Source organism: Mytilus edulis, chromosome 4 (genome assembly GCF_963676685.1).
Source record: "Mytilus edulis chromosome 4, xbMytEdul2.2, whole genome shotgun sequence".
Lineage (NCBI taxonomy): Eukaryota > Metazoa > Mollusca > Bivalvia > Mytilida > Mytilidae > Mytilus > Mytilus edulis.
Genome location: NC_092347.1, coordinates 47,378,364 through 47,392,938, shown reverse-complemented (window position 1 = coordinate 47,392,938; position 14,575 = coordinate 47,378,364). Strand labels below are relative to the sequence as shown.

The 14,575-nt window shown below is 32.1% G+C and overlaps 1 protein-coding gene across 1 annotated transcript; it reads left to right on the top strand.

Moving 5' to 3' along the window:
* Positions 1-11,108: 11,108 nt before the first annotated feature.
* LOC139521414 (uncharacterized) lies at positions 11,109-12,599 on the top strand. The gene has a single exon (XM_071314891.1). The coding sequence runs from the start codon at positions 11,109-11,111 to the stop codon at positions 12,597-12,599; it is 1,491 nt and encodes a 496-aa protein (XP_071170992.1).
* The last annotated feature ends 1,976 nt before the right edge of the window (positions 12,600-14,575 follow it).

The following is a 14,575-nucleotide window of genomic DNA, read 5'->3' as shown; positions in this document are numbered from 1 at the left end:
GAAGATACCAAGCGAAAAAAACTATGAATTTGTCGAAAAAACTAAGGATTTTCTTTTCCTAGGCATAGATTACCTTAGCTGTATTTGGCACAACTTTTTGGAATTTTGGATCCTCAATGCTCTTCAACTTTGTACTTGTTTGGCTTTATAAATATTTGGATTTGAGCGTCACTGATGAGTCTTATGTAGACGAAACGCGCGTCTGGCGTACTAAATTATAATCCTGGTACCTTTGATAACTATTGAAGAAATACAGGCACCACAATAGCCGGACGATTTAATGATAAACAAGCAAATAACAAGAAACAAAACACTACAATCCCTACAAAATTAAAACAATGGAGATTAATTCAGCAGCTTCTAAAGGTCTACAGTTTCTACTCCACCAGCGATAACCGTCGTGGTACTCATGTCAACATGCAGAAACAGTTGTTGCTAACGATAATGACTCTAACTGATTTGAAAAAGGAATTTTTCAAAATATCGTGTCAAATTAAAAATAAAATAGTATATACTTGTATTTGTTTTCATATGAAATAATCACTAAGATAGTGAAATGAACGAGCACTTAACTTGCAGATAGTTATCTCATTGGAAATACTACCGATCTCTTTATCCTGTTTTATATTGAAAATACCAAGCGAAAAATCAAAATCAATTCGAAGAATTACATGCACCACAATAGACGATTAAACAATACAAAGGCAAATAACAAGTAACAAAACACTACAAACCCAACAAGATTAAAGCAATGGAGATTAATTCATCAGCTTCTAAAGGTCTACAGTTCCTGCTCCACCAGCGATAACCGTCGTGGTACTCATGTCAACATGCAAAAACAGTTGCTGCTAACGATAATGGCTCTAACTGATTTGAAAAAAGAATTTTTCAAAATATCGTGTCAAATTAAAAATAAAAAATTATATACTTGTATTTGTTTTTATATAAAATAATAACTAAGGTAGTGAAATAAACGAGCACTTAACCTGCAGATAGTTATCTCATTGGAAATACTACCGATCTCTTTATCCTGTTTTATATTGAAAATACCAAGCGAAAAATCAAAATCAATTCGAAGAATTACATGCACCACAATAGACGATTAAACAATACAATGGCAAATAACAAGTAACAAAACACTACAAACCCAACAAGATTAAAGCAATGGAGATTAATTCATCAGCTTCTAAAGGTCTACAGTTCCTGCTCCACCAGCGATAACCGTCGTGGTACTCATGTTAACATCCGGCACAGTATGTCAGTAAAAAGGCTATAGACTGGCAAATGTCTCTTGTCTAACACTTTAATTAGACTGGTACCTGGTCGTTATTGAAATTCTTGACAATACTCCGAAGGCAAACTGGATATTTTACGGAGGGAACCAACCTACAGTTTATTAAACTATCAGCACATATGACAACTCTGGTGCCGAAATATGGCCAAAAAAACCTAACCAACCATATAAGGAGACAACTATTTACAAATACAGATGAAACAGATTTAGTCGTAAGATTTTTCCAAATACACTTTACATTCTTAATATGCATTTTTATTTTTATCTTCTTCTTTGAAAATCGTTTTTATAATAGGCAATTAAATATTTGGAACAATCTCACAAACTGTATGAAGTTTCTACTAAAGTTAATGAAATATGTTGCAGCTATATTCTTGACAGGTATGACAAAGAAAAACTCGTGAGCCGTAAGCCTCGATTTGAACATCTGCTCATTATGGTGGTCTCGTGTTTAATCATTGAACTTACTTTATCATTAAACTGCAATTTAATTGCCTTGATTGAATTATTAAACTGGAAGTAACACTATAAGATCTATTTTTAAAAGCCTGTGTACATTGTCTGTGAAATAAATGCTAATAAATTTGACTGGTTGAATGTAGTACAATGATGTAGGAACAGTATATATCCTTTTAACTTAACTATTCTTAAAATGATACACGAGTTCACTCCCACTAGAGAGTTTGATGTTTATGGAGATTTATTTTCTCTTCAAAAGGCTCGTTAGAATAAATAAGGAAATAAACACACAAACAATATTTGTTGACAGTGATGTGGGTCTCATTGGGGTCTAAGCGTGACGCGGGATTGCCGATTTTTTGTAAGCGTGACACGTGAAAGTCAAATTATTGTGTCGGGAAAACGGGAAATGAGGTCTAGCGGGACCCGGGAAATGACAAAAAAAAATGAGAATTGCTTACGTACATAGTGTAAGCGGGATACGGGAATCCGACAAAACAGTAAGCGGGATCCGGGATCGGAACCCCCCAATGAGACCCCCAGTGATGAATAAGACAGAAAGGAATAAAAATTGAAACGGAAAAGTGCGAGAAAATACTAACAACAAAACATTGCATAATATACTTTAAAAGACAAGAGTTCTTTATGGCAACACCACAATACAAGTGACTACAGTAACCCATTACAGTTTATTCTTTGACGGTGCTTCTTGGGACTCTTGAAGTTCCCTCCAAATTTGATTTAGTGGTATAAATAATAAAAACATTATTATAACAAGACATAAATTCAATACCATGTAATAATCAAACATAAACATTAGAAGTCGCTAAACGTACGTGCTCTCTAAATAGTAAATAGTGATTACTTTCTTCATCTATATGATCAGCCCCCCCCCCCCCCCCCCGCCATATGTCAGTTGGGATCGGAGTCAATATGTACGCCTTGGTTATATGAAAATAAACATAAATATCATAACGTTGGGATAAATATAAGGAATTATTTACAACCGTTCATAGCGTGCAAACTTGTAACTTTTGACAGTAATAGTAAAGCAAATAAAATCAAGAAAACAAACTATAAAACATATTGATTGATTGGTTGATTGTTAATAGCTTTACCTTAACGGGATGATAGTTTCAGGGACTAAATTTTCGGCTCTCCCTGGCCACCATTTGCGAGTATGGTCTTGAGGAAACGATGATAGGGGACGATAAATGGATGACCCGTGTTAAGAGAGAGCCATATCTCTTGCGTTCACTTAAAAGACACCCTTGAAGATTTCGATAAAAGAGCAGGCTAATGCCGCTACAAAGCAGCACTCGCACCGCAAAGTGGAAAGGGATTAATATAAGTTTCACTAACTTGATTCCCAATCCACTATAAATAAATATGTTTAAACTAATAGCTTAACGCCAAGATGCAAATATGTCATGCATATTAAAGACGATAACAAATCCGCAATAATGCATGCAATATATAGTTTCGAAAGTTTGGTCGACCAGTATGCCGGGGGAAATTTGACTGCCACTGTACGAAGAAGGTCGCTATAAAAGATAATAAATAATAGACTGTGGATTTAGAATTCAACAAGGGTATGAATATTTTAATCTGCAATGCTTTTTCCAATATGTTTTAACCAAATTGTAACAATGCCTAGTACAATGAACTTTTTTTTATTCGTATTGGATTATGTATAAAGTGTATTATCTTTTGTTTCTTATGTTTTGATTTATTGCTTGTGTTGTGTGGTTTGTTTGTTTTTTTAGGGGGGGGGGGGGGGGGGGTTAAGATGGGTCTTATTACCTTATTTGGCCTTCTAGATTTTGGAAAGTTTAACTGTCTGAATTTACAATTCATATATAATGAACTAGAAAGATGGATTCTATAATATAAACTGTAAAACAAAATCCTATCTTCCTATGCCTAACAATATTTTTTTTAATTTTGTAAACAATTAGCTCACGTGTTTGTCCTTAGTCATTTTATGTTCAAATATGAATTAAAGAAGATGAAGCGTAATGTAAGTTACACAGCAACCATATAACATGAGCTTACCGAACATAGACAATAAGTCAGAGGTCACCGTATAGCTTTTAATGATTGACAACCAAATGGCAAGCTGTAATCCGTCCTAAGTCTAGACAAGTAATGATTTAATAACTTTTAAATAAACGTCAAATTCGGTAAATAAAACAAAAAGATAACAATTGACGAAAATCCTGATTTGAAAATACAATGATGTGGTATAAGGACATTTTTTGTCAGTATGCAACCCTCCATTTGCAGAGATAGCTTGGTTGTTGTTTGTTTCAGTCTAGTAGCATTCATTTTATGCAAGTTCAGGACAAGAACATTTATATTCAACAAAATCAATAAGATAGGTTTCTTCATTTTTTTTCGGCTGGAATAAAAGTTTGGATATTTAAACTACAAATAAAAAACGTAAAATTGGGTAGATATAGACATTTTGCTTTCCAAAGCATCACTAACGGACCTCTAAAAGCGAGGGTATTTTTACTAGCGGAGAGTGTGGCTTTCTCCCTTTACAAGACATTTTAATTCCGAATTTAAATATTCCCATTTGTTTTCGTAAATACAAAGATAACATCTCCGCATCAGAACAACTACAATAGAAAACAAATGACCAGTGTCGACGACAGGAAAAGATAAGACTACCGTTATAAGTTGGTACTTGAGGTCTAAACTCTTCCAAAAACTGTGACAACAAACTGCTGATCACTATACAACTTTATCTCATTTTGATTATAGTTGCTGATATCTCAAGATTTCGTACTTTGTCTACCAGTTTGTATTTTTCTTTGGCAATCAAAATGTGATGCTATTGTGACTGTATATTAAGGCACAAGATAATAAGAAAAGATAAGAAATTATCAAAATAACAATGAATAAATATAATTTACCAGAACGTGAAAATATTAAAAAATATAAAAGCTTAAAGACAGAAAATGGCTATCTATTTGTTTTCAAGTGTTTGACAAGGGTTGTTAAACAAAGAATAAACCTGGAAAGAAAGGGTGTTATCTCATAATTATAATTATAATTTTGCAACTTACAAATAAGAACTTCAACCCAAGGTTTACTTGCACGCAGCAATTCTCTATCGAGAAAATCACGATAGAAAACAAGCCCTTAGCCATCGTATCAACTAGGGAAAGATATCACTGTATCACAGTAGGCGCTGCTTTAATGTTGCTACACAAATATGGAAAGTTCACAATGGAAACTCTAAAATCATCTTTATTTGTAAAGTATATATTATTCTACATTCTATTCATTCTACTTTTATATTATGTATAGTATGTTATATCTAGAGTGCCCAACGCCCCAATGTTCTATCGGAGGCATACTGCAAGGCAAAATGTCCCATCCCCATTTTTTTCAAAGACAATTGAAGTTTCATCACTTCAATTCTTTGGAAACTTCTTTGCAGAACATACAACAACTGGATTTATGCAAATAGAAGTACATGATATAAACTATAAACTATTCATTTACGGCGACATTTCGCTTAATAAATTATCCCTTTATAAGAAAAAAAAATGGAAGACTCTTTATACGAATAATATCCCCACAAAATCAGAAAGTTTCTATTTTATTTTCAAACGGTTTTACTTCTGATTTGCATAATGAGGACAAATGTTTGTTTTACAGAGTCGAAGTAAATTTGTCTGATTATCACGGGGACATAAAAGAGATAAAATTCCTCATTAGTTAATCAATGACGATTTTCTCCCAGAAAAATAACTCCGCAATATACTGATGTACGATAGATAAGCCAGAAATAGTTATAAGCGCTAGATTGGGGATTAAGAAGCACATATAGATTCATTTTTGATTCATGAGGCACCCATTTGACTTAATGATGGATCAATCGTTCGCTGATCACGATTGCCCATTTCGAGAGAAGCTAATTGCCACTGATAACAGCTAAGTCCGACGAAAGAGCAATAAAAACTTAATATGTAGTGAATTAAAATGCGCATCAATTTACCGACGTAGTATTAAAAGGGATAAATTCGGGCGAAAACTGCTATTCAATTTTATCCCAAACGCGTCAAATATAATACCATACAAATTGGTCGCCCATGAAACGGCGCAAAAAATAAGCGATATGTGATCATAGGTATTAGGACGATTCATTTTCTGACAAAATAGCAGTGTTCTATGTTCTGATTGGATGATTAAGTATTCTTTTCTAGTTACAGATAACCATATGTCCTGAGCCATCAATTTTAAGACAATCTTCTGTTTCTGGACGGACTGATATTTGCTATTTAATGGTTATTCAAAATCGCTGTAAAATGATTACATGGATATTTATTCCTCATGATATGAAAAAATTGATGCATTTTACTAATCCTCATTATAAAGTGTAAGTAGGATATGAAAATTACAATAAGTTGGTCGTCTCATTCAGATTTATATGGAAAGGGAAAATATTGGAAGCAATTTTGTAGTCTAAAGCAATCCTAAGTGTTAAAATATTCGTTTTTTTAATCAGCGTCATCGTTATCTTCATCGCCGTCGTCATATTGCCAGAGAATAGAAAGCCAAGATTTCTTTTGTTTATAAATAAAGTGTTATGGGTTTTCTTTTGACTCTAGAGTAAATTATTTTGTCTAACTCTTTGAAACAGGATTGATGTTAATAACTTAAAAGACATTTATTCAGAAACTCCTTAACTCTGTTTTGGAATACCGTACTATTGTCAGTGTAAATATTTTGGTATTGACTAGATTATTTTGTTTCAAACTTTAGAGTATTTGATTGTAGTTTGATAATCCTGGTACCTTTGAAAACTATTAAAATATATGTAGGATTAGTCATTTTATGAATTTACTTCAATATAAATTAATATTAGTATATAATTTAAAGATAATGTGAGAACGCAAACAAAGCCTCGCACCTAAAGATGTAAAACCATGAAACACGAGCATTTGCCCTTAAGTATTTTTGTCATGGTCTCTTCAACTTTTTCGGTTCGTATGATCCTTGGCTTTCAAAGAAGAGCGCTTCGGACGCATGAAATTTGTAAAGTGTTGTTTTCATGTTTTAATTTAAACTAATTTATTTTTTAAATTTTGTATTCTTGAATTAATTTTAATTTACCAAATATAGGACTTGCATTCTATTCTATTTTTCAAATTATTTTTTAATTTCTGTTCAACAGACAAACACTATGGGTTCTCTTGTCATACACGGTCTGCTGTGATATTTGAACTTTTATGTAATTATGTCCAATAACCTTGTTTCTTAGGTTCGTCTTTGTATCAAGGTTATGCATTTAAGTGCGTTGTTATGAAAACACTTAAACAAAAAAAACAATTGTACATTTTGCACAAAATAGATCTAAGTTTGATAACTTTATCTATATAGTGCATGTTTGCTTGTGTGTTTAACTTATAATATGCCGTTCTGAATTTTTGTGCTGCATGTTTATATACTGATATGAACTTTTGCTTATATGTTAAATCTATGTGTGCATGACTTGATATTATGTATGTTTTGTTTTATATGTTTTATTTGTTGTAATGTCTGTTTTAAAAGCTCTTCAGAGCTTATGTTTGTACTTATATTGCATATACTGCATGACTCTAAATAAAGCTTTATGTCTTATGTCTTGTGAAATTAACTGCCATGCATTCTCAGTTCCACATGCATTAATGAAGAACAAATTCTGCAATACATACACCTAAATAGCACTAACAGAATCGCTAAATAACAATCAAAGGTATCCGTTGCCTTTAAAAGTTACAATCTCAAGGTCGATTAAAGCTAAAAAATGTAGTTCTAAATAAACACTCTAGGTAAGTAGATATTCGTTGTTTTTCAAGAAAACGAAGTCTTAAAAATATTCAAACGATAAATATATGAACTGTAATGAATTGAAGTTACACAACATCCATTTTCGTTAAAGCTTATGAGACATATACAAAATAGTTATGCTAATTCAATTTAATGAGAAAAAAATATAAAGAGAGTTTACATTTCAGATTTTCAAAAATTTCCCTAAAATTAGAAATAACGCCATCTGGACCTTCTTAGACTGTATTACATGAAAAAAACAATCTGCAAAATCGATATTTTAAATTTTGAAATTTGTGAACAAATCACTTAAATGCTACGTTTTGCATGTTGGATTTTTTGAAACTCGGCATTTCAAAGTTGTGAAACTCAACACAGTTTTAATAAAGAAAATGTGACACATATTTTGGTGATGGAACACAAATTTGGAGATACAACTATCCTGCGATTAGAAACATTTTTGGTAAACTGAGTCATAAGGAGACACATTTCAGCAAATTCATTTTAGCTAAGCAACCTAGCTTGATAATACTTTACTTATTCATATACGCATGCGTAGTAAAGATGGACAGAAAATGAAATTTAACAGTTAATAAAATAAAGAGTACAGTTTCTTGTTGAATAAAGAATGTGAAATAGAATGTAAAATTTATTATAATTAACGATAGAATGATACGATCTTATTGTCAACGCGAAAATTTTATATCCATCATGAAAAACGATTATTAAGTTTAAATAATGTCAAAATATCCAAATTGAGACGTGTTGTTTTATCGGTTTCTCCCAGAAATCTTTAATCTGTCATTAATGAAGATTAATGATTCTAAAACGACATTAATTCAAATTTATGTCGAACTTTTGAAGAATTTGTTTGTCGCGTTTCCACTTTTATTCCTTGCCGACCCCGACAATACTTTGTTTGGACCATGTCACCAGAACAGAGGTATAAAGCGATCATGGGGGTATACTTGACATGCAAGATGTTTAATTTGACAAAATCGACACAATTATCAAATAAAAGTCACAATTGGACTGTTTAATTCTACCCATTTATTTGATAATGCATGAAAACTGAACAATGAAATTGACCACGAACAACTTAAGATGTCCAAATGTGAATACTCCTTATTGGATATCATCAGAGTAGAATAAAACATTTTCATCTTCAATGTAATCAAGAGGTAATTAATAGAGGATTTATTCCATAATAAAACTTCTATTAATATGAATTACTGTCGTCTAAATAAATACCCAATAATGGTGACACGACTATAGTCTACAAACCACAATCATTTCACCATTTTCAAAAAAACTCTGTTATTTCGATATATCAAGTTAATCACATAAAAAGTGAAAATAGTATATGGTCTACAAGCTTCATGCTCTAACGATGATGAATTGCATGTGGTCGTAGTCGAAAAAAAACACTGTAGGTTAATGTAAATGAAAAAAAAATGTACAGCACCCTTTTGTTAGTGAATCATTACACACTCGCTTCCAAAGGGAGAGGGTATACAAGTTCTTCTATCTATGCATCCGTCCGCTCCATGACATCTATTCTCGATCTTTTCTCAGGAGCTAAAGCCAAAGTTTCCTGAAATTAGTTTTTAGATTCAGGTAAACATCCTATACTCTGAGATCTATTTTTAGATTTATCTTTCAACAAGTTCATATTTACATAATATTTATTGAATCTTATAAGGCCATAACTAAAAACAATCTACGATTTGTTTCTCATGAACAAAACATGCAGTTTCCTGGAATTTGAAATCAAGCTTCCTGTTCTGAGCATTTATACTGTGTGCGATACATTTCCTATCCGTGGTATCCAGTTATTCATCAGATTATAGTGAGGGTATCATTTGTGAACAATGCTTTTCAGTGTAACATGTTGTCTCGCTGGAAATAATACCAAATCTCCTCATTTGAATAAAGACAGGTGTCCAAAAAACTGAAAATTGAGGGTACCTGTTTTTAATTCTAGAAATTGGCATATAACTTATTCAATAGCAGACCAAATATTGCAGTCAACTATAATCAACATCTATATTTGATCTATCATGATTGATTTAATTTATTGCTAGCAAGTAACTTTGTCTGATCCAATCACTTTTTTTTCATTTTTATACACTTTTGCCATTTATAGTGATAGCCAACGTGTGACATACATATGATCTGACCAGTTCATATTACTAGTAATTATTTGTTTTTTTCAAACTTACCCAGTCAAATATGCCCCGAAATCAACTCAAAGGGGAGGCAGAAGTTTTGGTTTTAGTTCTGTCCAATATCGTTAATTTTAAAGAACGCCTTGATCAGTCAAAAATGTTGGTTGTTGATATATGCAGCTAATTGTCAAAACCCGTTTTCAGACGCTGATTGATTGAAAATATGAATACTTTATTGATTATGAATTCAACAACTTACAAGTGTCCCATTATTCCATACATGATACTTTATGGCAAAAAATAAAAATATACCTATTTTCTATGTGTATTGTAATTTTTTAATTCTTCAGTCTTCCGCGATGACAACTACCTCTAGGCATATCTATAGTATACCTTAAGTTCAATTTTCGTAACTCTGTATAAGACCAGGAAATCTTCGACAAATTGCTGTTGGCTAAACTGACCATACATGCATGGTAAAATCATATCTTACAACTCGGAAAATATTACACACAAAAACATGATTGTAAAAAGAAGGATTTTTCAAAAAGTAAGTCGAACCTTTATGAAAAGTTATTTTTGATTTCTATTCTTTTTTTTATATTTAAAGTACAAGATTGAAAACAAAAAGATGTTAATTCAAATAGCCATTTAGTTAACATGTATTTCCAAAACATATTCATTCAGTGTAAAAAAAAACATTGTAGCAAAGCTAATATGATATCCCTTGTGTGAACACTAGCTTTGCGTATCAACTGGTTTTGTTTTTATTTCGATTCAACTATTTGTACTGCGAAAAAAAAAACCATTGAAAACCCACAAACAACCAAGAAATAAAACGCTTCATCACAAAATTAACTACAAATGATTCTGATTATATGATGATATAAAATAAATTCATGCATGTTTTATCCTCGTCAAGCTAAATGACGTTTTAAGTATAAACTTTAAGATACTCTGCAACAACAACTAAAACCTCTTGACTTAGTACTCATGAAATAGTACCAAGCATTTGTTGCTGTTTTTGCAAATACTTTTTGTTTCAGTTAAACTCATACATAAATAATATATTCCAATTCTATTTAAATATACTTATTTTACAGATAAAGTCTGGGAAGAGATCTTGCAAAAACTGGATAAGACCGTGGTTTTTCATTTTTTCTTTGTTATGGTTATTTTACATCACAGTGTTTATTTTGAAATTTAACGAAGAAATACAGCACGTGCAAAAGTATACACAAGATACGATTATAGTTAACATTCCTTTAATAGGAAAAATTGAATATAATGTAAAAGGAGGAATATCGTCTGCCTCAAAATCTGTTGCAAGGGGTGAAATAAGGATTGAAGAAAATACCAGTATGTTATCTCTTCGAAATAATTCGGAAGAATTCAAATCTTTACCTATCCGTCCGTCTATGAACGAAAATCTAGTGGAAACTACAATTGATATTCCTCGTACAGAAACTCTTACAAATAAAGATACAAATAATGTTTTAGCAAGAATGGCTTCTCGAAACTCAACTTTAAATGGAATAAACCCTGGAGTAACACGAATCGTTAAGATTGGCGCAACACCATCTTATAACATTATTTCAAACACCTACAACCACAGAGTTCATGAAGATAAATCATTCTACTTTTTCAAAGAAAACTTCGCTATTCATGATCAATTTTTGAACTATTGGTCCAAACGGAACTCTACACAGTGCAATGGTAAATTTCAAGGATTTGCTAACATCTTTGTCCGGTGGATGAATATTACAATCGACTCATCTAAAAGTCGAGGGGCGTATGGCGGGGAGAATGTTTCTCAAGTTTTACGACAGAGGGAATATAGTGAGATGCTAAACCCAAAAAGGGGATTCTTTCAAATAGACTGTAGATATCGATTAAAGTACACATTTGCCAGGTATATGAATATGCGAGGGCATTTACCAACCTGGCTGAACATGGTCAGTCTACCATATTCTTTAAAAAGGCAAGCAGAAATCAAAGTAATTTCTAATTTCACGATTGCAATACAAAGATATGAATATGCAAATGTATACCATTCGATGAACGATATATTTAACGTGTTTCTTTTACATATTTTCTTTCACAAGGACCCAAAAGATTCTATCATATTATTTGCAGATGGACATCCAAAAGGACATATAGACCCGCTTTGGGAAAAACTTTTCGGGCGAGTAATTCGAGTCCGACATTTAAAGCAACCAGTTATTTTTAGAGAAATGGTTTGGCCAATGCTGGAAAAATTTTCTCCTTTGAACTTGTTTGATCTGAAGCAAGTTTCTTACATTGATCACTTTAGATCATTTGTAATGAATAAATATGGAATAACTCCGAGGTCAGCACCGAACTGTGACAATATAAACGTACTGTTTATTTGGAGACATGACTATTTATCTCATCCGAGAAACCCGAAAGGAAAACTAACACGTAAAATTATCAATGAAAACGAATTATTCAATGCCACCAACGCGTCTTTTCCTGATATCCGATTCACAGCAGCCGATCTTGCACCTATGTCAATGACAGAACAACTTAAGTTGATTTCAGAAACTGATATTATAATAGGTATGCATGGTGCTGGCTTAATGTTGGAACTATTCCTTCCTCCAAAGGGAGGCCTTATTGAACTACTTCCTCGCAATCCCAAAAACTTTTCAAAGAAGCAGCACGATCTGTTTAAAAATATTACAAGACATATACCTTTACATTATTTACAATGGCAGAATAAGGACAAGAGAAATGAAGTTTCTGATGGATATACATATATACCTACTAAAATTGTAGAAAGTTTGTTGAAAACTCTTTTAGGACAAGTATGTCCAGGCGGAAAGTATTAATACACAAAGATTTAACTTGCTTACTTATGTTTTATTCTTAATCTATATATGAATTATGAATCAATTCATATGAATTATGAATCAATTCATTATCATGTTTTCTACTGTTTATTTATAAATGTTTACAAATACCATATAAATATAGTTGTTTGTCAAGTTTACATAGCGAATGATACGTTGATAGCATGAATTTTGAAACTCTTCACTTATTCAAGTTATACTTCCTTCCTCTTGCAAATGTTTGGTTGGAGCGTACCTGATGAAGATAAATCCAACAAAGCGATTCGGACGTACTGAATGCAGACTGATTCTTTTCATTTTTTTTAACAGATTTTTGCGATCTCTCACCCTGCAAGATAATCTTAAAATTATTATGTTTACTATTATCAACATCTTCTTATTACTTATTTGTTCACTAGAATTTTAAAAGATGTGTGAAATATAAGAAGATGTTGGATTGCATGATTTTCTACTTAAAATACAAATTACTTGAAACAGTGACAGATGCTTGCTTACGCTCGTTTTTATTATTGTAACAGCACAGATACGTTTGACACAGCAGTCAAAGGGACATAACTGATTCCATAAACAAACTCTGTTTATACATGACATGTTTCTTTACTCTTTAAATGTCATCCCAACCGGAATGCTTTGCTCTCATTTCTATTTTTTCATATTTCTAGTATCTTCTACGGGTTTGGTCAATATTAAAATTTTCTTTGGGGTAAGTTATTGATTAAAATAATTATGATAATTATGATCAACTGAATAAGATAAAATCATAGGTCGTTGGTTTTATTTTCTAAATTGTGGCATGTCGTGAGTTTAACTTTTATTACTGTAAATTCAACAATTATTGGGTGCATTCATTTTGCGATTTATTTATTTTTAGACTAAAATGCGATTTTAACTTATGCGATTTTAACTTTTGCGATTTTGAGATAAACATTCATATACAATTATTAAAATGCGAGTTCAAGTTATTGGGGTTATAATCCTGTCGGATTTTTTGCAGTAATAAAAGCATCACAATAATTTCTTAATTTACAGTATACGGTATGAGTTTTGCTTATTGTTGAAGACCGTTCAGTGACCTACATTTGCTTACAATCTACTTCACCTGGTTTCTGATGGATAGTAGTCTGATTGACAATTATGAACCCTTTATTTTTATGTTGAAGGCAAGACGGCATAACTGTTAATATCCCTGCATCACAATCATTAAACTTAGAAATACGAAATGAATCAATGCATCACATGCGTTCATGATCGATTTTATCTGATCCTTTTATGTTCTATATTCAGAGGATATTAGTTTCTAATTTTAAATAAAGTAAAAATATTTCAAGGCAGAAGAATGCACGTGCTTGCCAGATGCCAAATATTTTTAATATAAAGTAAAAAGAATAGAACATAAACGAGTTGATGAAAAGCACTCGCCAATATTACAGTCAGGCTATTTTTTCCCATAAGACATACATAATCTTGTGTCAAGAGCCATACAAATTTGAAAGATTTATTTAAGATTTTAGAATTAAAACAAATGTTAGATATGTATTGAAAAAAATCAAAAAAATCCAGCCGTTAGTTTTCTAGCTATGCAGTATGGATGTTTTACTCGTACTGTGTTATGTATAGATGTTAACCGTTTACGTCATTTGGTTTCTGGAGGGGAGTTATTTCAATGGCATGTGCAATCATACCACATCTTATTTTTATGTTCGTGTACAAGAATGCGGGAGATAGTTAATTTATAGATATGACCATATCAATGATAATTCACGTCAACACAAAATTGCGTGAAACACCAGAAGGGGGGGGGGGGGGGGGGGGGGGGTCCACCAGCAATGTCATTGACCCCATGGAGCGGACACAATCATTATTTAAAAATTGCATCTCTATGAAATGTATCTTCGCCTTTTCGGCTTTTATGTCTTTTCTTTTTTTTCAGAATGACCTGTAGTAATTCAGTAAAA